Source organism: Phyllostomus hastatus, unplaced genomic scaffold (genome assembly GCF_019186645.2).
Source record: "Phyllostomus hastatus isolate PE091 unplaced genomic scaffold, TTU_PhHast_1.1 phas_scaffold_317, whole genome shotgun sequence".
NCBI classification, from domain to species: domain Eukaryota; kingdom Metazoa; phylum Chordata; class Mammalia; order Chiroptera; family Phyllostomidae; genus Phyllostomus; species Phyllostomus hastatus.
In genome coordinates this window covers 6,048,714-6,073,331 of record NW_025334023.1, presented here as the reverse complement: position 1 = coordinate 6,073,331, position 24,618 = coordinate 6,048,714, and the positions used below count along the sequence as shown (strand labels likewise).

Here is a 24,618-nt window from a genome sequence, read left to right as displayed (position 1 = left end):
ATGTCAACAGTAATGTAATTGGACACTATGAATCTAAATAGTCTGACCTAAAAATGCAATCTACCCAGGCTCAGCCTGTGGACCAGACCTCTGGCCCAGGTGCGTGCCTTCCTGAGGAACATGCCAAGTTAGTGTCTGTAGTAGATGCCACTCGGATCCTCTTTGGCAGATGCTCTGAGTGTTGGCTGCTAAAGCCTCACAGCTGCCCTGTCTGTAGAACAGTGGTTCTCAAAGTGTGGTCGCTAGAGCAGCAGCAGTAGCACCAACACCTGGGAACTTGTTAGAAATATAAATTCTCTGTCCCCCTCCTCAGTCCCACGGAATCAAAAAACTCTGGAGGTTGGTCCAGCAATCTGTTTCTAAACAGATTGCCCTTTTGTTTGTGTGGTTCCCCCTTACCTCAAGGAGGAACCAGCTCTGGTACAGTTTCTGTTCCAGAGCTTCTTGTGGGATGGGACTGCAGTCAGTCTTCATCTGACACCACATTCTTGCTTAGCATTTGCCCTCTGCTCCATCTACCCTGCTTCCCTCACCCCCATTCCTGACAGCACATGTCAGTAAACTGCTTGCATCCTGTTTCAGGTTCTGCTTGTCAACCTAAAACACAGCTTTAAGGAGGACACATGGAGACATTCATCCTTCTCCAAATCCGTGTCTGGGATGGATGGCTCTCTTCTGTGCCTAGAAGGGTGACCAGCCATCCTGGGTTTCCCAGGACTGAAGGTCAAGTTTAAATGTCAAAGTTTAAGAAATTAATACTGACTCAGGGAGTTTCAAATTTAAACATAAAATTGCTCAGAACAAAGTCATCTGCTTGTATATTTTTTTCTTGTTTTCAAAGCTTGTTTTATGTTTTCTTTTTTTTTTTTTGGTATTTAATATAACTGACAATTTAAAGTGGAAAAATCCTGATTGTCTATTTGAACTTCTTGTCATGAAGCTATCAACATTATTTATCAAGTGTCTGAAAAAAGTTCATAACCTTTGATCAGTCATCATGAGATTAGATTCCAAGGAGACACCCTGCTTCTTAAGATGTAAATAGAATTGCTTAAAATCTCCATTTCATGAGTTATGGGGAGGTCAGTGTCCTCCCTAAGATTTTTTCACATTCGTAGAAGAATAATGTCTTCTTATAGTCAGCTCTGGTTCTCTGCTCCTGCTGGATTCACTCAGCATGGGGGTCATCACTCAGCATGGGGGTCATCTAGGTATCTTGAACCTGTTGTTGCTGTTCTGCACAATGCTCACCTAGATTTAACTCAGATCTTTTTCCTAATTTTGACAACCCACTCCCATGAGCTATTTGTCCATATGACAGACTGTGGAAAATAGAGGAAAATAAAGGGGAGAATTTACAACACAAACGTGAATAACTTCAAATTGAATATTGGACATATCTATTCTTAAAAATGTGTCAGTCACCCACATCACTAGAGGCTTTTCACTAGTAGATTGTATTCATTTCCTATTCTTTCTCCCCTCCCTGTTCTGGTCCTGCTTCTCAGTAGGTGGGAGTAATCTTCCCCACCCTGCTGACTTCCTGCTTGTCCCCAGGACTTAATCTGGCCAATGGAGTATGTGTGGAAGTGACAGTGTGCCCATTCCAAACAGACTTTAGAGGCACGCCAAGTTTCTACCAGCCCTGTCATTTGCCAGAAGACCATGTTCCAGTTTAGCTACTTCTTTTTATTGCTTTGGCTCTAGCCTGCATCCCTCAGAATCTGACTCTTCCTAAGCAAATTACTAAACTCTTTTATTAAACAAAGGCAATTTAAACATCCCCCTCCAACTCCCAATCCATAATACAATTAATTACATACTTTTTTTATCCCACTTAACTTACAGTTAGAAATAAGTCAAGTTAGTTATATTTCATCTACATAATGCAATGTTAGGAAGAAATCAAAACTATATTTATAGAAAGACAAATATCATGATTTCACTCACATGTGGAATCTAATTAACAATAAAAAAAAATAGAAACAGACTCACAGATACAGAGAACAGATGGACAGCTGTCAGAGGGGGAGCGTTGGGAGGCTGGGTGAAAAAGGTGAAGGGATTAAGCAAAAAAAAAAAAAAAACCCTCATAGGTACAGACAATAGTACATTGATTACCAGAGGGAATGGGAAGTGGGGGGAGGAAGAAGAGGGTAAAGCAGGGGACAAATGGTGAAGGAAGGAGACTTGACTTTGACTGAGGGTGGTGAACACAGAATACAATATATAGATGACGATATACTATAGAATTGTATGCCCCAAACCTACATAATTTTGGATGACCAATGTCACCCCAAAACTCAATAAAAGTTTAAAAACTATATATATATATATATACATTTTAAAAATTATATTTATAGATAGCTTAAAATTACTGGGGAGGAGAATGTTCATTGAAGACAATGCAATTTAATTAAATGTTTGTCCAAAAAGGATTTAAGGTGGTGGGGCTTACAGGACTGTGAAAAAAAATCATCCAAAAAAAATAAATTAAAAGTGTATCAATCAAGTAGACACTTATTTCCCTACCCAATAATGCCATCTCTTCCCTTCCTCTTTCGTGACAGAAAAAGCAAAATAGTAAAGCACATTAATGTTTAAAATAATGTCTGTGTTCATTTGTAGGGGACTATGAGACTTTTCAGGTCTGTTGGGATTAACTTAAGAAAATTATAGAGTCACAAAAGGAAAATATAAAACTGAATATAAATATAACTGTCATTATAATCCACAGGAAAAACACAAAGAGTAAAACTTCAAGATTTCCCTCATGGAGACGCTCTAGTTCATAGCACTGTGCCAGGTTATCAGGTCTGCATTATTTTCCTAGAGTACCTCTTTAAAACCAAAACACTCTCTTCCCTGTCCTTTCCTGCCCCTCTCTCCATCCATTCTCCTCCCTTCTCTGCTGTGGCAAGTAGACTTAGCAATTAAAGGACTGCCTGATCACAGGACGTGCCCCTAACCCCAAAACTTAAAGCCTTAAGACTACAATCATTAATTATTTCCCATAAGCCTATGGATGAGGCAGTTCTTCTGGTCTTTGTCGGGCTCACTCATGCATCTGTAGTCAGATGGTGGATCAACTGGGCTGTGGCTGGTCTAAGATGGCCTCAGCTGGGTCAGCTTGGCTTAATTCCAAGTGGTCACTCACTCTCCAACAGGCTAGGTTGGATTCACTCTCATAACAATGACAGGGTTCCAAAGTCAAGCAAAAGGCCTGCAGAATTGGTATGTGGATTGACCTAGAACCCCAGGCTGAAAACTAGCACACTGTCACTTTTGCTACATTTTACTGGTCAGGCACAAGGCTAGTCCAATTCAATAGGTGAAGATATAGATTCCATCTCTTAATAGAAGTGGCTTCAAAGTTACATTTCAAGGAGTTTACAGAGCTGGGGAGAATTAGGGCCATTTTTGCAATCATTCCACTACATACTGGATCCTTTCCATCAGGGAGGGATTGATTTATTCTTACAGGATTCAGATTCAGATTTGAATTGACTACTGCTATAGACTGAATGTTTTTGTCCTCTCCTGCATTCACATGTTGAAATCCTAATCCTCAATGTGTATTCGCAGATAGAGCCACTAGGAAATGATTAGGTCATAAGGGTAGAGCCCTCATGAATAGGATTAGTGCCTTCATAAAAGAGACCCCAGAGAGCTTCCTTGCCTCTCCTCCCATGTGTGGACTCATGAAAATGCAATGAACCAGGAAGTGAGCTCTCAAAAGAGAATGAATCTGCCTGCATCTTGATCTTGGACTTCCCAGCCTCCAGGACTGTAAGAAATAAATTCCTGTTTACTAGCCACTTAGTTTATATGTTATGTTATTCTGTTATGTTAGCCTAATAGCTCTCTCTCCCTCTCCCTCTCTCATTGGTTCTGTTTTCCTGGAGAACCCTAATACTTAACTGCCATGTTTCTGGCAGCCCTGTTAGATAGCAGCTAGGAATGAGCAGCCACAGGGGAAATAAAGCAGGGCCCTCGCTGTTACAATGTAACAAAGAATTTAATACAGAAGGCTAGAAGCAAAAGGGAGACATGTCTTACCAGTTAACTCAGCAGTCCTAAGCCTGGTTTGATAACATCACCAGGTGCTCCAAACATCACAAGCAGGTATAGTGCAGGAGGAGGGGAGTCCTTGAGACTGTGCTGGGAAAGGGATCCTCTGTAACAATTTCACTAAGACAGAACATTTACCAAGAAAGAAAGCTTTTGTAACTGTACATTATTACCAAGATTTAGAACGGGAAGAAGGAAGGGTACCTCTGGAAGTTAGCTTAGATATATAACCCTCAAACCCCAGTTGTTGGCATACTTAGATTAGCTAAGTACCCACTTGTAGCCTCAGCTTAAGTGTATAAAACAAACTCACTAACTCACTAACAAACTTACAAACAACTTTATTTCCTCTGTATGTGGGGCATTCAGACTTGCCAGATTCCTGCTTTTGTGCTTGTATGTTTCAAAAGTCTACTTACTCTCTCATTTCCACTATGTGTTTGTCTCTCACTTGAATTCGTCTGTGAGGGTGACAAGAATCAAGGTGGGGGAAGGAGGGTCTCCTGACCCAGGTCTCTTCCTGTAAACAGCCCTACCATGAACTATTCATTTTCATGGTATTCTGAACATTGCTTCTGATTAAGGAGCTTATTTTATAGTGAAAGAATTTTGGCAAAGAAACTCATTGGTCTTTCCAGGCATCCTATTACTCAAAATGTAGTTGCTACGTATATATATATTTGATCCTCTCCTGAGGACATGCCCATTTGTTTTATTTTATTTTTCAAAGTTTTATTTATTTAATTTTTAGAGAGAGGGGAGGGGAGGGAGAAAGAGTGGGAGAGAAACATCAATGTACAAGAGATACATTGATCAGTTGCTTCTTGCATGCCCCCAACTGGGGAACCTGGCCAGCATCCTAGGCATGTGCCCTGACTGGGAATCAAACTGGTGACCTTTTGTTTTGTAGGATGGTGCTTAATCCACTGAGCCACACCAGCCAGGGCAATGCCCACTGATTTTAGAGAGAGGGGAAGGGAGTGAGAGAGAGAGGGAAAGGAACATTCATGTGAGAAACACATCGAAGTTATCAGCTGGCTTTCCCATGTGCCCTGACTAGGGAGCTACCCCACAACCTCGGCACGTGTCCTGATCAGAAATTGAACCAGTGACCTTTTGGTTCATGAGATGATGCTCCAACCAAATGAGCCACACTGGCCAGGGCAGATGTAATTGCTATTGTAAAAACAGTGTAATGACCTTTTGCAGACTCTGTTATGGTACTAGCTGATAGACAGCATATTGTGATTTGGGGTACTGTCTCAGAGATTTGTGATATATGGCAGTGATTTTTCAACCAGTGAGCCACAAAAAAATTAAAAAATATGCAATACCTGACTATTTAGTCAGGGGCACTGATCTGTTTTTCCTTAAGATTGTTAAATAAAAAAACAACAGCCAACACAGCAGTAGCCATCTGGTGTGAAATAATCAGAATTATACCTATTTTACCAGCAAAAACCATAATTTTTGGTGTGCTGCAGAATTTTAGTAGTTTATGTGTGCCATGAGATGAAAAGGGTTGAAGATCACTGCCTTATACCAACAGCTAAATTACCCTATTTCTCCCACAGTGAGAATGCATGGGTTTGGGAACTAATGAGTGGAGTTTGGAGCAGTTCTTGTCATTTGTACACCTACTAACTCATTTATGAATTCTTGGGTTCAGTGAGTTAGGAGTACTTAGTCCCCAAGGGAGGAAGACTTTCACTAAAGAATACTATCACTGTTCTATTACATTGGAACATGTAATGAATCTGCCCCTGGTCATATGGGGCTCTTCTTTCTCAGCCAACAGGCAGACTTCTCTGTTACTATACCAGTTATGGTATAGTAACTATACCAGTGTGAGGGACTGACCGTAATTTCCAAGGGGAAATTGGGTTGCTGTTATACAATAGGGTGAGGGAGGACTCTATATGAAGCCCAAGGTATTCACTGGGACATTTCATTGTATTCTCATGGGCAATAATGAAGGTCAACGACAAATATCATCAATTCAGTAAAGAGTTCTCATTTCAAAATTAAAGAGTGTGATTTAATTATGAGAAAATACATCTTAGCATCACAAATATGCCAAATATTAAAGAACGTGGACTGTTGTAGCTTCTACACCAATCTGGCCTCAGCTTCTCAACTTTATTTCTATTGCTCCTCTCTGCTCCCTGTAGCGCTTTACTCTCAACATGAACTGAATTTTCTTTGGTTTTCTCAGTGCACCAAACTTCCTCCTGCAATCTCACATCTAGCAGTAACAATGATAAACTTGGTATCATTAATGCCTAGATGTACATTTGACATCTCTGAAACTAGGACACATTTTAAGACCACCGTTGGCCAGGTTTTCACGTGTAAACTGGGTCCTAACAGTTCATGCCGTCATCACTCATCAGTTCAGTTGAGCTCTGTGCATGTGTTGTCTTTAATTACCATTTAATGTATCTTTCACGAGATTACCCTAAAAATTGCTTTGAAATGAAAAGGTTTATTTGCACACAAAGCATGGTACCACAGCAATATGACAAAGGGTCCAAAGAGCTCTTCACTCAGTAAATATACATAACAAATCTAAGCAATAAGAAACCACTATTTTTAATATCATTTTCCTTAATGTGTTATATAAAATAATTTTTCTTTACAACTCCTGGCAGCTTAGATTTGATAGATTATGGCAATATAATAATAATAATGGCTGCTAACATTTATTAAATGCACTGTTTGCTAAGTGCTTTTCATTTCACTCAATATATTTGTGTATGCAGTAGTCTCTCTGGCCTGGGATGCCTTTCTTTCTGGAAAATTTACCATAGGCATACCTCATTTTATACTTCTCCACTTATTGTTTCTTACAAATGGAAAACTCTCTACCAACAAAAATATTATGACTTGCCTAAAGTCTCAGATGATGGCATTTCTTTAAAGATTTTATTTGTTTATTTTTAGAGAGGGAAGGGAGGGAAAAAGAGAGAGAGAAACATCAATGTGCCATTGCTGGGGGTCATGGCCTGCAACCCAGGCATGTACTCTGACTGGGAATCAAACCTGCAACACTTTGGTTCACAGCCCATGCTCAATCCACTGAGCTATGCCAGCTAGGACTAGATGATGGCATTTTTTTAAGCAATAACTTTTTTTTAATTAAGGTAGTACATTATTTTAAGACATAATGCTACTGCACACTTAAAGATATGTTTATTTATATAACATATATAAATATACATTATAGCAAAATATAAAGGTAACTTTTATACACATTGGGAAACCAAAACTTCAAGTGACTCACTTTATTGCAATAGTCGCTTTATTGCAGTGGCCTGGAACCACTGGCTCCTAGAGATTCCTGTATTTTGAAGCCAAGTTAAAAATCTTTCCTTCTGTAAAACTTGCGCTGAGACATCCTGAAGAAGTCAGGTCTGTTTGAACCACCTTCCTGTTATCCAGCACACTTTGGTTGCCCACTAATTATCAGCTTGCGTGTTTCTCTTCCCAGTTAGGCTGGGACTTAAGGGTAAAGACAATCTTTCAATGCATTTTTGGGTCTTCTGTACAACCACAGTTTGCTGCCTTTACTTTTCCTTTCCAATTACAGTTTACATTTAACATTTTTTTTTTTTTAGTTTCAGGCTTGCTGCTTGAAACTAAACGTTATTTAGTTTATTTAGTTTGACTAAAGGTCATACCACGTTAACTTTTCAAAGAGGAAAGAATGGACAGCTGAAGTTTAATGTAAGATGTAAAATTGACCTTGGATGTATTAACACTAACACGTGAACTACACTTGATTCAGGGTCTGGAAACTGTTTTTGCACTGCCCCATTACATTGTCACTACATTTGTCAGGTGTTATCAGCCCATTTGTAGTTGAGGCTACTTTTTATTAAGTGCCAGCTGTAGTCTGAAGTTTTGTTTTTTCACCCTTGGCCTGAGGATTCTTTCCACTTTACCATAGCTATCAGAGGAGGAGTTGATCCCTTAAAGGATGGGTAGCTTTTGAAAAATGGGAGGGAAGAGGCAGGAAAATGCACTCCACGCCTAGGGAAGGGTGGCGCACAGACTGTCCGTCCAGAAGGACAGCTCAGAGAAATACCAGCAGCACACACAGTTAACAGAGGACGATGGGAACGTCTGCCCGGCCTCCGTTATCTCCGTAGTCAAAATCGTCACGCAGCTCCGGGTTTTGCTTCTCGCTCTGGTTCGCCCCGCCTCTGCCCTTTACCTCCTGCTTCCTTCCCCATTTCGCTCTATTCCGCGCCAGTCCCTGGGACATTCTAAGACCACTAGCAAGTTCTCGAAAGCTCCCATTGGTTCTCCCGTCTCCAGAGGCTCCGCCTCTTTCACGCAACGCCCTCCACTCTGCTCCCTAGGCGCTCGAGGAATAGTCTGTCAAATCCGGTTTTACTGCGGTGGAGCAGTCGAGCAGCCGGAAGCGTCCTCTCTTTCCTGGAATCCCACTGCCTTGTGGGACGGTGGCCGGATCCTCCGGGCTCCGGCTAGTTTTCCGGATTCCTTCACCCTACCACCACTCCCCGCCTTCTTCGTCAAGTACGGAAGCTGAGAGGGTCCGCGAGCAGCCATGGCGGCACATCTTAAGAAGCGAGTGTACGAGGAATTCACTAAGGTAGTTCAGGTAAGCTTGGGAAGGAAAGGTGCCGGAACGGGTCGTGGATAGGGGAAGGTTGTCCACGCCCCAGGCACTTTTCCAAAACTGGCGCTACGAACTTGAGTTGAACACCAACTACTTTGATAGGCTCTTTGAGAATACACTTTAGTGGGCGTGTTCGTTTGCAGTTGCTGTTGTCATTATGATTAACTAATATATGTAGTCCGGCACTTAAAAATTTTATTAGCAGAAACAAAAAAAAATGCTTTACAATTTATGAAACTATCTTATCCGTTATCTTATTCAGGTTGCAGTAGTATCCTTGTTTTACAGATGTGGACTTAGAAGCTTCTTGAGGGGTGCAAGGACATAGAACCAGTTAGTGGTGGAGCCCCGCACACCCGTTTCAAAGAAAGCTCCGTGGGACTAATTGGCTGTATGCAAAGCTCTAAGGGTTTGGGAGAGAAGTCTGTTGAAATCCTCAAGACCCAGTCAAGGCAGGCGAGGGGCACAGTCTTCACGGGGCTGGAACTCTCCACTGGTGGAACAGTTTACCTAGGAAGGAGTTGTGTAAGGACGGGTGGGCTCAGCCTTTGTCAGGGCAGTCATTGATTCTCACATGTGTCTCCTTGTCGATGTCGCTAAAGTAGAGGTTGATCCCAAGCCATCCCTTATGTCGTGCTTCACACATTTTAGGTGTAAACTAATCACCTGAGGATCTTATTAAAATGTGAATTCTACTCAGTAAATCCGGCAGGGTAGGTGAGGCATAATCTGTATTTCTGCAAGCCTCCAGTTGATACCAGTGAGTCAGCAGCATCCGTAGAACCATAGACCACTCTTGGATCCTTCTACTTGTAGAGTAGCAAGACAGACCACCCAGCAGGAAACTGATACTTAAACATTCTATTCCTTCCTTTAACAAGACCTGACTGAGCGAATGAGTGGTCACTATGCATCAGGTATAGTGAGAGTTGTTCAGGAACAATGTCCAGTACACCTTAGGGTCCCTGTCCTTTAGAAGGTCACAGGCTAGGAAGAGAGAGAACAGCGTATATGTGAGTTACACTGCAGAGAGATAATTGCCCTGACAAATCAAGCCTTCCTCTTTCACTATGCCTTCTTTTTATAAAAATTGCCTCGCCAAACTTCCTAACCCTTCATAATTGGACAGTATTCCTTCCAGCTGTGTCACTTTCTTTTTTGTTTTGTGGACACATCTTTGTAGCACATTCCCATTGTGGGCAAGTTAGCCTGCTCCTTATTCTTGTGTTTTCTTAAAATAACTTTGAGATTTGACTTTGACTTTTTTTTTTGCTCCTGTTTATGTGAAATTAGTTTTCTTGAACTTTCAGAATGAATCAAGATTAAGGAAAGCTTTTCTAACTTAACAGAGCTCCCTCTTCTGTGGCTTTCTTTCTGGGATTTTCTGGCTCTGTTTCCCTTGCCCATTTTTTAAAAAAATTGTGGTAAAGTATATGTAACATAAACCCTACCATCTTAACAGTTTTTAACCAGTTCATTGGCATTAAGTACATTCATATTGTTGTGCAGTGCCACTTTTGTTCCAACATTCTGTTGTCTCCACTTCTCAAGACTACTCAGCTCTCCTGCAGCGTGCCATGTGTGTGCTTTTGTACCTGTTGTCTCTTTTACACAGAGTGGATGTCATTCTTCCCTTTCTTTTTCTTCTCCACCCAGTGGACTTACATTTTTGCTTTAAGATCCAGTTGAGCCCTGGCTGGCGTAGCTCAGTGGGTTGAGCGTGGGCTGCGAATCAGGCATCGCAGGTTCCATTCCCAGTCAGGGCACATGCCTGGGTTGCAGGCCATGGCCTCCAGCAACCGCATGTTGATGTTTCTCTCTCTCTTTCTCTCTTTCTCTCTCCCCTCTCTAAAAATAAATAAATAAAAATAAAAAAAATGGTTTAAAAAAAAAAGATCCAGTTGAAACCTTAGCAAAAGTTTAGTCCCTTCCTTCCCTGCTTCTATGGCATTCTGTCATACTCGTCTATTTATACATGTCACTCAGTGCTACTGTAATTACCAATGTACATATCTTCCCACCAGTCTGGGTTCTTTGAAGGCAGAGATGATGTCTGGTTCATCTCTGTCCCTTGGGGAGACCCTGGGGCCTGGCTCACTAAAATGTTATTAATGGTTGATAGATTGCAGATACTGGTTTGTCCTCCCCTTTATATACTGCCTATGGAAAAGAAACCTTTGTCAGCTTTTGACCTAACTGCACCCCAGGTAACACTGAAGGCTGAATTTGCGTGGAGTAGGATAGAAATGGGTGAGTAGTAATCGAACTTCTATTTCTCTTGATTTTGAAGCCCCTGGTCTTTTTATCATGCCATGGTAGGCAGAACAAAATGTTAGTGAACCTCCTTTATAGAGAAGGAAATGGAGACTTGGAAAAATTATATGACCTGCCCAATGTTGTAGGAGCTAGTGAAAAGCAAAATCGGGACTCATAGTGTTATCTCCAATCCAGTGCTCTTTTTCCAGTTCATAACACTGGACTAAGGCTGGGTCTATTATCTAAGTACATTATTTGGTATAAGGGAAACTTATTTCCATCAAATGAGGTAAAGTTTGCAGACTCTTGTGTTTTCAGGTCTTAACTTTCCTACCCCTTTGCAGCAACAACAGGAGGAAATTGCTACTAAGAAACTCCGACTAACAAAACCAAGTAAATCTGCAGCACTCCACATAGATCTGTGTAAAGCCACCTCTCCAGCAGATGCTTTGCAGTACCTGCTTCAGTTTGCCCGGAAGCCAGTCGAAGCAGAAAGTGTGGAGGGAGTAGTCAGGATTCTCTTGGAACATTATTATAAGGTAAGATGGTCTTGTGAACCTTCCTGAGGGAAATGTGTGTAAGAGTTGCATCATGTCTGCAGAATGGGTTAATATTGCAAAAATACTGGTTAATAAGGTATTCATTCAGCGATCTTTTACTGAGTATCTTCCAAGGACTAGGCACTGTGGATAGAGATAAAAAAGATCCAGTCCTATCCTCAGAAGTTTACAGTATTTAGAACTTTCGGTCGAGATAGGGGTTTCTGCTGGCTTCTCCAGATTTCCCCTTCCTTTACCGTGGAACTCAGCTCCCTGGGTGGTCCCTGGGTAAGTGCTGTGCACTGGTACTCCTGCCTCCACTGCTCCTCCAGCCTGCCCGCATGCCAAACACCTGTCTCTGGGGTCAAACAGCTATAGATATTTTGCCAAATTTGCTCCCTCTATTTCTTTTTTTGGCATTTGTTTGTTTTTTAAATACTCATCCAAGTACATTTTTTTCATTGTTTTTAGAGAGAGAGAAAGGGTGGGGGGATGGAGAAAGAGAAAAAAGAAAGAGAGAACAACATTAGTGTGAGAGGGAAACATCAATTGGTTGCCCTCTCGTCTGTGCCTTGATTGGGGATCAAACCCACAGCATTTTGGTCTACGAGATGACGCTCTAACCAACTGAGCCATACTGCCCAGGGCTGTTTTCCTGAAGTTTTTAAAAGTATTATAATAGTTTTCCCTAAATAATTCACTAAAATCTCTGAAAAAGGGACTTAAAGCCATAACCACTTAATCACATCAAATAAAATTAAATAATTATTTAATGTTATTAACTAGTCCATATTCATATTTCTTTAGTTTTCCCAAAATATCTTTTTATAGTTGGTTTGTTCAAATCAAAATGCAAGCAGTGTCCATACATGGTATTTGCTCTTTTTAAAATCTAGAACAATTTTATTTTATTTTGATGACATTGACCTGTTGAAGAAACTCGTCAGTTTTGTAAAATGTCTTGTTTTCTGAATTTATTTCCTTCTTTGCGGTTAACTTGTAACTTGCTCCTCTATCTCTTACTAACTATGAACTGGAAGTCAGGTCTATTTGTTAGAATCAGGTTAAGCGTATCTCTGAGGATCTTGAGAATAGTTTATAGATGATTTGTACTTCATGTCGCATTGGTCAGGAGGCACATAATGTTTTGGAGCCCTGCCTTGCAGTGGCTGCTTATCTTCTCCCCTTCTGTCTCTCTTCTTCCTATAAACTGTCTTTATTTAAATCTTTTATGTCTGACCTAAAAAGGTCATTTTCTTTACACATATAACATTCTAGCTCAGTCGAAATACATGCAGTTTTTCAAGGACCTTGTGTGTTCTCAGTAACCAGTGTCTTTTCCCATGCCGTTCCCTCAGCTTAAAGCCCTTCTCCTTGCCACGCTGCCCTCACATCTGGTCTGCCGTGTTCTCTGCTAAGCACATTCTTTCCTCAGAGCCTTTACACTTTTCTTCAGCCTGGAACACTTCTCTCAGATGTTCATACGTCTGCTTCCCATACTTCATTCAGGCCTTTGCTCAAATGCCACTTTTTCATTATGGTCTTCCTTTTCCCTTTATTTGGAATTGAAACTGCCTGCCCCACCCCCAGCACTTCCTAGCCCCCTTCCTTGATTTTGTTTTTTCCATTAGCACTTACCATCTTCTGATATTCTATATAATTTTCTCATTTTCTTCTTATCTATTTCTCCATACTAGAATGTAAGTTGCTCCTGAGCAGCATTTTTGTTTGTTTTAAAACAGTGTGTGGTAAAATAAATATTTGCTGAATAAATGCTTTTGTGACACTTTTTACTCAATTAAAAATGTTTATTAATTGTGTTAAGTGAGATAAGCCAGGCAGTGAAAGACAAATACTATATGATCTCACCTATAAGTGAAACCTGATCAACAAAACAAACAAGCAGGTGAGGTATAACCAGAGACACTGAAATTAAGAGCAGACTGACAGTAACAGAGGGGAGGTAGGAAGGGTAATGGGGGGAAAAGGGGATGGGTTGTCAGGAACATGTATGGGGGACACATGGACAGAGCCAAAGCGGGTGGGGTCGAGGGTGGGAGGTGGAGAAGGCTGGGGTTGCGGGGAGTGGTCAGGGGAGAATGGGGACAACTGTACTTGAACAACAATAACAAAAAGTTAAGGAAAAAAATGCTTATCAAATATCAGGTGTTGTTCTGGGCACTGGACAGTGTGCTTTCAGCACATTTATCAGCTCTTGGTATTGCCATTGTGTGTCATGTGTGTCTCTCCTTCAGACTCGGAGCCCCTGAATTCATAGACTGCAAATCTGTTCATTACTGCTCCAGTGCCTGGCAAGGTAGAAGAACATTGTAGGGGCTCAATAAATGTTTCCCTCATGTTTTATATGATTGAAGTCAGGGTTCTGCTCTTAAAAAGTTTTCAATCTCTTAGTGATCTATTTTTAGTCATCCCCCTTTTGAAAGTAGTATCTACTTATTATTATTACTGTGTAATGATATAACTTACCAATAATCATCTCTAATAATACTTCTAAGAGCAGTTAACATTTATATAGCTTGTTAGAGTTTAGAAAGCTCTTTCCACATGTAACATTTTATTTAATCCTGATGGCCACTCTATTGTTATCTCTGTATCCCAGACAAAAGAGCTAGGCTTTGAGTGGGTTAGTGTCCAAGGGCCCCAAGATAAGTAAATGGGGAGTCTAGATTTGAATGTGGATTGGTCCCGCCCCACCCCGCCCAGCTTTTGGTACTGGAACATTTAAAATACACACACATGTAGAGAGAATGGTTTAATTCCTGTGTACTCATTACCTAGGTTTAACAATGATCATTTTGTGTCCAAACTTGTTTCATTCCCCCCTTTCCCCGTGCCCACTGTCCACTGTCCACTTCCCCTGTGCTGACCCTCACCATCAGAGTCTTGTGAAAACAAATCCTTGGCATCTTTATAATTTTATTTATAAATTTCAGTGTATATCTCTGAACTATAAACACTTTTAAAACAATCACACAACCATTATCACATCTAAAAAAATTGAATTCAGGTGATGTGATGTCAGACCCCACACTCTTTGACTAACTAGGTCATGTTACTTACATTGGTCTAGCTCAGTGATTTGAAACCTTTTTCGACTCATGGCATACATAAACAAATTACTAAAATTCTTCAGCACACCAAAAATTATATTTTTTGCCTATGTAACAAAAAATAGGTGTAATTTTGATTTATTCACACTGAATAGCTGTTGTTATATCGGCTGTTGTCATTTTTTTTTCAGTCTTCTTCTGAGGAGGTATTTATTGATTTTTGAGAAAGAGGAGGGAGGGGGAGGGAGAGAGACAGACAGACATCGATTAGTTGCCTCCTCCTGTACCTTGACTGAGGATTGAGGCCTCAACCTAGGTGTGTGCCCTGACCGGGGAATTCAACCTGCAACCTTTTGGTGTATGGGATGATGCTCCAACCAAGTGGGTCACCCAGCTAGGGCTGTTGTCATTTTTTAATTTGGCAATCAGAAATGTGGTATCTGGTATTTTAATAGATAAATTACTTTGGCTTCTGCTTTTCTTCTCCAGGTCTTTCTGAGGTCAGGCAGCAATATCTGAAGGATGAGAGGTTCTTCACCTACACTACTGTCTAGTTGCTGTGGAGGATGTAGAGCTATGGAACATGTTCCTTGTTCCTTAGGGGCTAAAAGTATAGTTGGTAGACCAAATAATACATGTAGCCTGTAGATAGTAAGAGCTAAAGTTACTAATTTGTTCATTGTTTTCATTCACTCAAAATGTTCTAAATATTAACTCTGTGCTAGGACTTGTGCTTCATATTGGTGATGCAGAGATGAATAGATGATCCCTGACCTGAGTTTAGTTGGGTAGTTGAGACAATAAATGGATAATAACAATACAGTGTTATAGGTGCTCTGAAATCTGGGACATGTTATGATGTGACCCCAGAGAAGAGGGTTATCACTTCTACTTGGGAGCCTGGGTCTAAACAGGCATTATATAGTAGTAGTGATGCTTAAAAAACAGATTTTGGCCAGTGGGAAAACAGGAGGAAAGGCATTTTAGAGAGAAGGAACAGTTGACTAGTGTAGATGTTAGGCGGAGAGCTCATTAAGAGATAAGACTAGAAAAATTGAAAGGGGTCTGACCCTAAAGGGCCTTGTGTTCTATCTTGTGGGTTTTGTTTTAGACATGTCACTCTGGGCACAGGGTGGTGGAATTGGCTGGGGGTGAGACAGGAGTTAGAGTGACAGAAGAGCAGACTGGTAAGTCCGAAGCAAGGTGACACAAGCCTGAAGCCGGACAGTTTTAATAGTGAGAAGAGCAGTTACTGGAGAGGGTTTCCCTGGGGGTAGTTTAAGTGTAGGTGTGAAAGAGGTGATTTGTGTGTAGAAGGGGTACTAAGGAATTATTTGAGAAAGTAGAAGAATTTGAGTAAAGTATCCAGATGAATAAGGAATGTCACTAGGTTCAATACTCTTGTATTCTTTTTATTGTCATTCTCTTCTTGTCTCCCTCTTATCTGCTGGGTGTACTTATTACTCCGCTTGCTCTGCAGCTCCCTTGTGTTCAGAGGAGTAGGGCTTCACTCTGGCTCTTCTTTTCCCTCTCACTGCGGGGTTAGGGTATTTGACTAGTCCATTGTCTCTGAAAGACAGTTAGTTGATTCTGTGATGTTATTTCAGTGATTTGAGATCAATAAAAGAATTGGCTTTCATCTCTGTTTAAAACTGAATTCAGTATTTCCCTTCATTCTCCAGTCTACCTTCTCCCAGGAAATGGGACCAGCATTCATATAGACTCTTAAATCAGACACCTGAGAAAGATGCTTTATACCGCCTTCACCCCTTCCTCCGCCCATATTTTCTTTCTTACCAAATCTTGTTGATTTTATTTTCTACATAATTTTGAGTCCATCTACCCCTCTGTTTCTCCTGTTAGCCTCAGTAATCCAAGTAATTATCATATTTGTAAAACTTATGAAATTTATGAAATATGACCCAAAGAGAAGAATCCATAGAAAAACCTCATACAGCATATTGATTTACCACAACATGAATGTAGCATGTAATCCACAGGCATGTGACAGGCACACCCTCAAAGTCCTAATTAGGGTAATAACTTCCTTTCTTCTATTTATTTTTATCGTTTAAACCTATATCCCCAAATACAGTTTACTTGTCTTTTTTTAAAAAACACCATATAATTACAGAGCAGTATGTATCTTTTCATGTGTGGTTTTTGTTCAAAATCCTATTTGTGAGATTCATTCATATTGTTGACTGTAGTTCATTCATTTTTACCACAGTATCCAATTTCATTGTATGAATATACTATAATTTTCTTCCACTCTATTATTGATGAGCATTTAGGCTATCTCCAGTTCTTAACTATTATGAGGAATAGTTTTATGAACATTTTTGTACAGGTCTCTTAGTATGCATGACTTGTATTTCTCTGTAGTACATACCCTGCAGTGGAATTACTGAGCCAACTTTTCCATAAGCGGTGGTACTGGTTTGCACTCCTGTTAGCACTGTGTGAGAATTCTAGTTGCTCCACACACTTGTCAAAAGATAGAATTGTCTGTCTTTTTTTATTTTGAAAGTTCCTTTGGATCTGTAGTGTATCACTGTGGCCTTAATTTGTATTCTTTAGATTACAAATGAAATGGAGCAACTTTAATATGTTTAGTTGGCCATTTGTATATCCTTTTTGGTAATGCCTTTTTATATCTCTTGCCTATTTTGGGGATTCATTATTACTTTTTCTTGTTGCTTTGTGGGAATTCTTTGTATGCATACAGGGTACAAGTTCTTTTTTTTTTTCTTTATTTTGGATAATAATTAAAAAAAATTTTCTTTGACATACAATATTATATAACTTTTAGGTATACCATACAGTGATTAGACATTATGGGTACATAAGTTCTTTTTTTTTAAGATTTAATTTATTTATTTTTAGAGAGAGGGGAAGGGAGAGAGAAAGAAAGGGGGAGAAACAATGATGTGTGGTTGCCTCTTGCACACCCCCAACTGGATAACTGGCCGCAGCCAAGACATGTGCCCTGACTGGGAATCACACTGGCGACCCTTTGGTTCACAGGCTGGTGCTCAATCCACCAAGCCACTGGTGAGCCAGGGTGGTACAAGTTCTTTAATGGTTTTATGTATTATAAATATCTTCTTTTCCAGTCCTTTAATGTTATATTTTGATGAAAAGCAGTTCTTAATGTAGTCCAATATGGCAGTCTTTCATTTATGTTTTGTGCTTGTCTGATATAGAAGGGTTTACCTGTCCTGAGCTTATTAAAACAGTTTGCTACAATATTACTGGAAACTTTGGAATTGATTTGTGTGTACGTTGCTTGGGTATATAGAAATCCAAGCGCCTTTTATTGAAAAGAAGGTTCTTATTGCTCTGCAGTACCACCTTAGTTGTCAATCAGATGTCTAGATATGGTAGGTATGATTCAGGACTTTGTCTATTCTTATGCCAATACCATGCTGTTTTAGCATAACATTATAATAAATTAGACATCTGGTGGGATAAGTCCTCCCACCTTGTTCTTTAAGAATATTTTGGTTATTCTTCATATTTTCATTTCTTTATAAATTTTGAAATCAGCTTGTAAAATTCTGCCTCAAAACAAAAAGTCTTGTAAGGATTTTGATTTTGATTTCATTAACTTTGTAGATCAGAGAGGGTTTGGGGATTGACATTTTATAATTTTGAGTTTTCAATTCATTAACATTTTACATCCCTATTATTTTAATACTATTTTAGAGTTTTTAAAAAAGATTTTACTTATTTTTAGAGAGTGAAAGGGAGAGTGAAAGAGAGAGAAACATCGTTGTGTGGTTGCCTCTCACATGCACCTCCTACTGGGGCCCTGGCCTGCAACCCAGGCATGTGCCCTAACTGTAAATGGAACCTGTGATCGTTTGGTTCACAGGCCAGCACTCAATCCACTGAGCCACACCAGCCAGGGCTGTTTTATAGTTTTTTGCATAGAGGTTTTGTACATCTTTCTGTTACTCCCAGATATATAATGTTTAATATTATTATAAATGATATATTTAAACATTTTTATTACATTACAGTATATAGCTGATATTCAGAAGTATAATTGATTTTTATCTAGTAGTCTTATAGCTAACAATCTTTCTAATAAGTTCATGTAACAATTTTAATAAATTATGTGTAGATTATTTAGGATTTTTTTTACAAGCAATTATATGAGCCAATAATGGCTTTGTCTGATATTACTATAATGATACCAGCTCTCTTTTGATTAAAGTTTACATGGTAGGCCTAATTCTGCCTTTTATTTTCATCTTTTGATAACTTTTTGTTTTAGATATGAGCCATGTGGACAACATGTAGTTTTTCTAAAAAATCTCATCTGACAGTTTTTATTTTTTAATTGGAATATTTACTTTATTACATTTAATGTAGCTATTGATATATATGAGTTTAAACATACCCTTTTATTAAATGCTTTCTGTTTGTCTTACCCGCTGTATGTTCTTTTTTTCCCTCTTGTTTCTTGCTATATTTTGGATTCATTCTATTTTAAATTCTCTCTTTAATCCCCCTTCATTAGCTTGGGAGTTATACATCCTTTTGCACTTCTTTTACTGGTTAACCTAGATATTATTGCATGAATTCTTGACTTATCAAAATCAAATGTTATATGGTACTTTTACCATTTTGGACAATGCAAGCACTTTAACTCCATTTATCAACCTTCCAGACTTACATGTGAGTATAATTGTATACATTAATTCTCTATTTTTTGGTCTAGGAATAGATTTAGCTAACGTCATCTCATATAGATACAAAAAAAGAAAAGGAAAAGAAAAAATTTCTCCTTGTGGTGAGAACTCACAGGGTTTACCCCCTTAACAACTTTCCTGTGTGTCATAACAGCTGTGTTAGCTGTAGTCATCATGCTGTGTAATACATCCCCCGTATTTAGGATCTGATAACTGCAAGTTTGTACCTTTTGACCACAGTCCTCCAATTTTTCCTCCTACCCTCCTCCTTTGATAGCCACAAGTCTGATCTCTTTTTCTGAGTTCTTTATTTATTTTCAGATTCCACATATAAGGGAGATCATACAGTATTTGTTGTCTTTGTCTGATTTATTTCATGCTCCCTAGGTCCATCCATGTGGTCATAAATTACAAGATTTCATTCTTTTATGGCTGAGTATTATTCATTCATATATATAAATGAATGTGGATATATATATATATATATATATATATATCTCACATTTTCTTTATTCCTTTGTCTATCAGTGGACACTTAGTTTGCTTCCATATCTTGGCTATTGTAAATGATGCTGCAGTGAACATAGGGGTGCATATGTCTTTTCAAATTAGTTTTATATTTCTTTGGATTGATACCCAGAAGTGGAATTGCTAAGTCATAGAGTAGTTCCTTTTAATTTTTTTTGGAACTTTCATACTGTTTTCCACAGTGGCTACACCAATTTGTGATCCTACCAACAGTGCATAAGGTTTCCCTTTTCCCTACATCCTCACCAACACTTGTTTGTTGATTTATTGATGATAACCATTCTGACAGGTGTGAGGTAATACCTCATTGTGGTTTTAATTTGCATTTCTCTGATGATTGGTTAGTGATGTTGCATTTTTTCACATGTCTGTTGGTCATCTATATGTCCTGTTTGGAGAAGTATCTGTTCAAGTCCTCTTCTCATTTTTTAATTGTATTTTTTTAAAAAGATTTCATTTATTTATGTTTAGACAGTGGGGAAGGGAGGGAGAAAAAGAGGGACAGAAACATCAATGTGTGGTTGCCTCTCACACACCCCCTACTGGGGACCTGGCCTGCAACCCAGGCATGTGCCCTGACTGGGAAAGAGCACCAGCCCTTTGGTTTGGTGCTCAATCCACTGAGCCACACCAGCCAGGGCAGATTGTCTATTTTTTTGGATTTGAGTAATATGAGTTCCTTATACATTTTGGATATTAACCCCTTATCTGATGTATCATTGGCAAGTATCCTCTTTTAGTCAGTAGGTTGTCTTTTGTTTTGTTGATGATTTCCTTTGCTGTAGGAAAACCTTACTTCAGGAATTGAGATGATTCAAACTGAGCAGCGGTCCCTACCAAAGTCTACATATTTTTATTTCATTTTTATTCATACTGTTGTATCCTTTTGGAATCAAATGGAGTTTATTAGGTTGTGCCTGCTCCCTCTCCTATACCTTCAGCCTTACACTGCAGTTATTGCTCCCTTGGCCTCACCTGGCTATCAGAAGCACTACTTACTTTGCCTGTCATCCATCCATCTCCTCACTTTCTGCAGTTGGTATAACTTCGAGAAGCAGTAGCCCCAAACTGTAGGTGAATCTTCCTGGGTCTGTGATCATCCTTGCATGATTCTCATTCTTTAATTCTTCATTTATCTTTTTGTTTTCTTATATCTTTAAGTGCACACACACCCACTTTTTTCTTTTTCTTTTAATCCATACCCAAGGATTTTTTAAAAAATTGATTTAATATAGAGAGAAAGCGGGGGAGAGAGAGAGAAAGGCATTGGTGTGAGATAGAAACACTGATTGGTCACTTTTGATAAATGTCTACACTGGGGATCAAACCTGCAATCTAGGTATGTGCCCTGACTGGGGATCAAACTTGCAACCTTTTGGTGTACAGGATGACACTCCAAACAACTGAACCACCCAGCCAGGGCACACTTTTTTCTTTTTTGACATCTATATACTTTTCTAGTTTCCTCTGCAAAAAAAAAATTGGTCTGAATTGTCTAGTCTGCTACTAGAAATGGGAGTCTTGCCATTGTCTTTTGCTGGACCTTTGCAATATACTTAGATTTGGGCTTTCCATTTTAACCATTATATTGATGCTGGATTCATGTTTCAAAATGACTTTTCCAAGGTTATATACACATGATAAGAGATGTGCCAGGATTCTAGGCCTTCTGACTTTATATCTATTGGTCCTTTCCCTGCTGAGGCCTCCTTGTTTTGCTTAGTTACCTCCTTAGGAATTTAGGACGTTGTATGAAATACTGGAGAACAGGGCATGAACAAAAGGACATGGTTCTTTTTGTCTCTGGGGGAAATTTCTCACTATAGGAATCTTGGTGTAAGTTAGAGACCATCTCCCAATATTGAAAGTGAAAGAGCTAGACTACTCATTTCTTAGTCTTGCTTGCACCTACAGTCTAGGTGCAAGAGCTAGACCCAGTTAATTACACTTACTTGCCCCAAGCATCTAATAAGGAAATGGTGATCCAAAAAACAGGTGATAGCATTGGTAGCTGCAGCACCCACTTTCCAGGGGCTGCAAGAGCAGTGGTGCTGGCAGCATTGTGGGGTGGCTAGGCTAGCAGTACTGGTAGTGCATGTTGGCACAACCCATTTCTAACTGCACAGGAGAGGAAAGTTAATCCCAAAAGCACATTTCTTGTTAGAAGTTAATGATATGAGGAAGGCATACAAAAATTCCCATTTACTTTGCAGTATTTGGGCATAACATACTGATTAAGAAAGCTCTTTCCTCTGAAGTACTGTATATAGTTAAGCCTTAGAATACTTGGATCATTGAGTCTCTTGAAATGTTAGTTTCCCATGTTCTGTTTGTTGGCTAGCTGAGAGTAGAACATCAAGGTAACAATAGCTTCTTTTGTTGCAGGAGAATGACCCATCTGTGAGACTGAAAATTGCATCATTATTGGGGTTATTGTCGAAGACTGCAGGATTTTCACCAGACTGTATTATGGATGATGCCATTAATATCCTACAGAATGAAAGTAAGTTGCAATTTAAAAGCTGTACAATTAGAGCAGAAGTCTTTAGTTCCTTTTGTATAGAATTTAAATAAAAATTTTATTGTGTTGATGTTAAAAAAGAATTTGAGGATGATTCAATAAAACTATGTACATATATTTACATTAGAATTAAAATGTAGTTTTTGTCTCTTAAGAGCTATTATTTATTGATTCTACCAAGTTCCCTATGCTTAAAGTATTTTACATATGATAAAAGGTAGATGTTATTGTTGCTATTTTATAAGTGGGAAAACTGAAGTTCAGAGAAGTAGCTTGTTGAAGGTTAAGTAATTAAGAGGTAATTGTTGAGTGTGCGCATTAACTCAGAAACTATGACAGGTGCTGTCCTGGTCATGTGGCTCTCACAGTTCAATTTCTATAAAAGTGACATCTTCCAGGTCTCCCATGTTGTTGCTTTTTCTAAACATTTGTTCCTTGTTGATGCCCACTAACATTATTTGTCAGTGTTAAGGTAAAATGAAAACTACTTCATCTTTTTAATAGTTTTGATTTTTTTTCTGGTTTTATTTATGTACAAGATTCCATTACAGAGTTAGTCCCTCAGTTACCTTAATGCTTATTTTAAAATTAAATAAAAGTGCCCTGGCTGGCGTAGCTCAGTGGATTGAGTGCGGGCTGCGAAGCAAAGTGTTGCAGGTTCGATTTCCAGTCAGGGTACATGCCTGGGTTGCAGGCCATGACCCCCAGCAACCGCACATTGATGTTTCTCTCTCTCTCTCTCTTTCTCCTTCTTTTCCCTCTCTAAAAATAAATAAATTAAATCTTAAAAAAAGTCAACAGCAGCTTTAACAAAATTTAAAAAAATTAAATAAAAGAAATCTTTTATTGCTGTTTCTGAAGATATTTTGATTTGTTTGAATTAGGTGTGGTTTCAGAGAATAGTTTTATTTCATTTTGGGTATACATATATAAATAAATGTGACTTTAAATATTGGACAACATTTAGACTATATACTTAAGAGGTTATGAGAGAAATAAAGGGCAAGTGAACTCAGACAATCTAAATTTATTTATTGTACAACTGCTTATTGTTAACAGATATTTTACATATGTGGCTCATTAGCTGAAGTTGAGACCTTTTTAAAAATTTTGTTAGAAACAACTTTATATTAAAATCATACTTGTACTGAATTTCTTTTTTAAAATCTTTACTGTATTTTTTTATATTACCTTCTAGTCCCCTACTACTCCCCTCCCCCCAGCAATCACCACACTGTTGTCCATGAGTCCTTTTTCTTTTTTGCTCAGTCCCTCCACCCTTACCCTCCCCTCACCACTAGTTGTCATCCTGCCCTCTGTGAATCTGTGCCTGTGTTGAATTTCAAGTTTTAATTCACAGGAAACAGTGAAAATTTTTTTTTTAATTGTTTTTGAGAGGGGAGTCTGTGCTATTGTAATGACAATATAAAGAAAAGTTTCTTTACTGACATTAAAGAAATTTTTTAAAATTTCTATTTCCATAAAACAATTTGTTTTACATATTACATTTTTTTTAAATACAGAGAATGGTATTTTTTTAAATTTAATTTATTTATTTTTAGAGAGGGAAGGGAGGGAGAAAGAGAGAGAGAGAAACATCAATGTGCGGTTGCTGGAGGCCGTGGCCTGCAACCCAGGCATGTGCCCTGACTGGGAATCGAACCTGCGATGCTTTGGTTCATAGCCCGCGCTCAATCCACTCAGCTACGCCAGCCAGGGCCACATATTACTTTTACTTATATACATTTTATATGGTTTTACTTACAGCGAATGTACTATTTGTGTGTTTTACTGTTTTCACTTAACATTACATATAGTTTTTTCATGTTTCTACATTACCTTCATAATATGTATAGTGTGGATAATATGTTAAACACCAATAGGTACAAGAGCGTACTTCTAATTTTTTGCTTTTAGAGATAAGTGACAAAAAATCCATTTCTTTTAAAATCACCAAAACAATCACATTGCCTCAGTACAGAAGTATCTTTTTTTCCCCCATGGAAAGTTCTTAAAGGAGCTAGCTTTATATGCATGCAAAAATTTCATATATTAAGATTGGGAATTTCAGAGCTATAGACTTTTTGAGCTATAAATGGCCTTACAGAAATTATCTTGTCTAAATCCTTTATTTTGAAGATGACAGAAACTAAGTCCCAGAAAGATGAAGTGAGTTTAAGTGAGTTCATTAAGCTAAGAAGTGGCTGAACTGAGAACTTAGTGTAGTGCCCTATCTCATAGACCATGGTGTAACTGAAGCACTTTACCTCCAAAATAGAACATTATG

At 38.9% G+C, this 24,618-nt stretch overlaps 1 protein-coding gene across 1 annotated transcript in view; it reads left to right on the top strand.

Annotated features, from left to right (window-relative positions):
• The window catches only part of INTS4 (integrator complex subunit 4), a 118,342-nt gene that overhangs the window by 5,765 nt on the left and 87,959 nt on the right, over positions 1–24,618 (top strand). The window contains exons 2-4 of the mRNA XM_045818356.1: positions 8,436–8,698; positions 11,317–11,511; positions 22,196–22,313. Coding sequence (XP_045674312.1) covers positions 8,645–8,698; positions 11,317–11,511; positions 22,196–22,313 — 367 coding nt within the window. The 5' untranslated portion in view covers positions 8,436–8,644. The remainder of the gene's footprint in view (positions 1–8,435; positions 8,699–11,316; positions 11,512–22,195; positions 22,314–24,618) is intronic.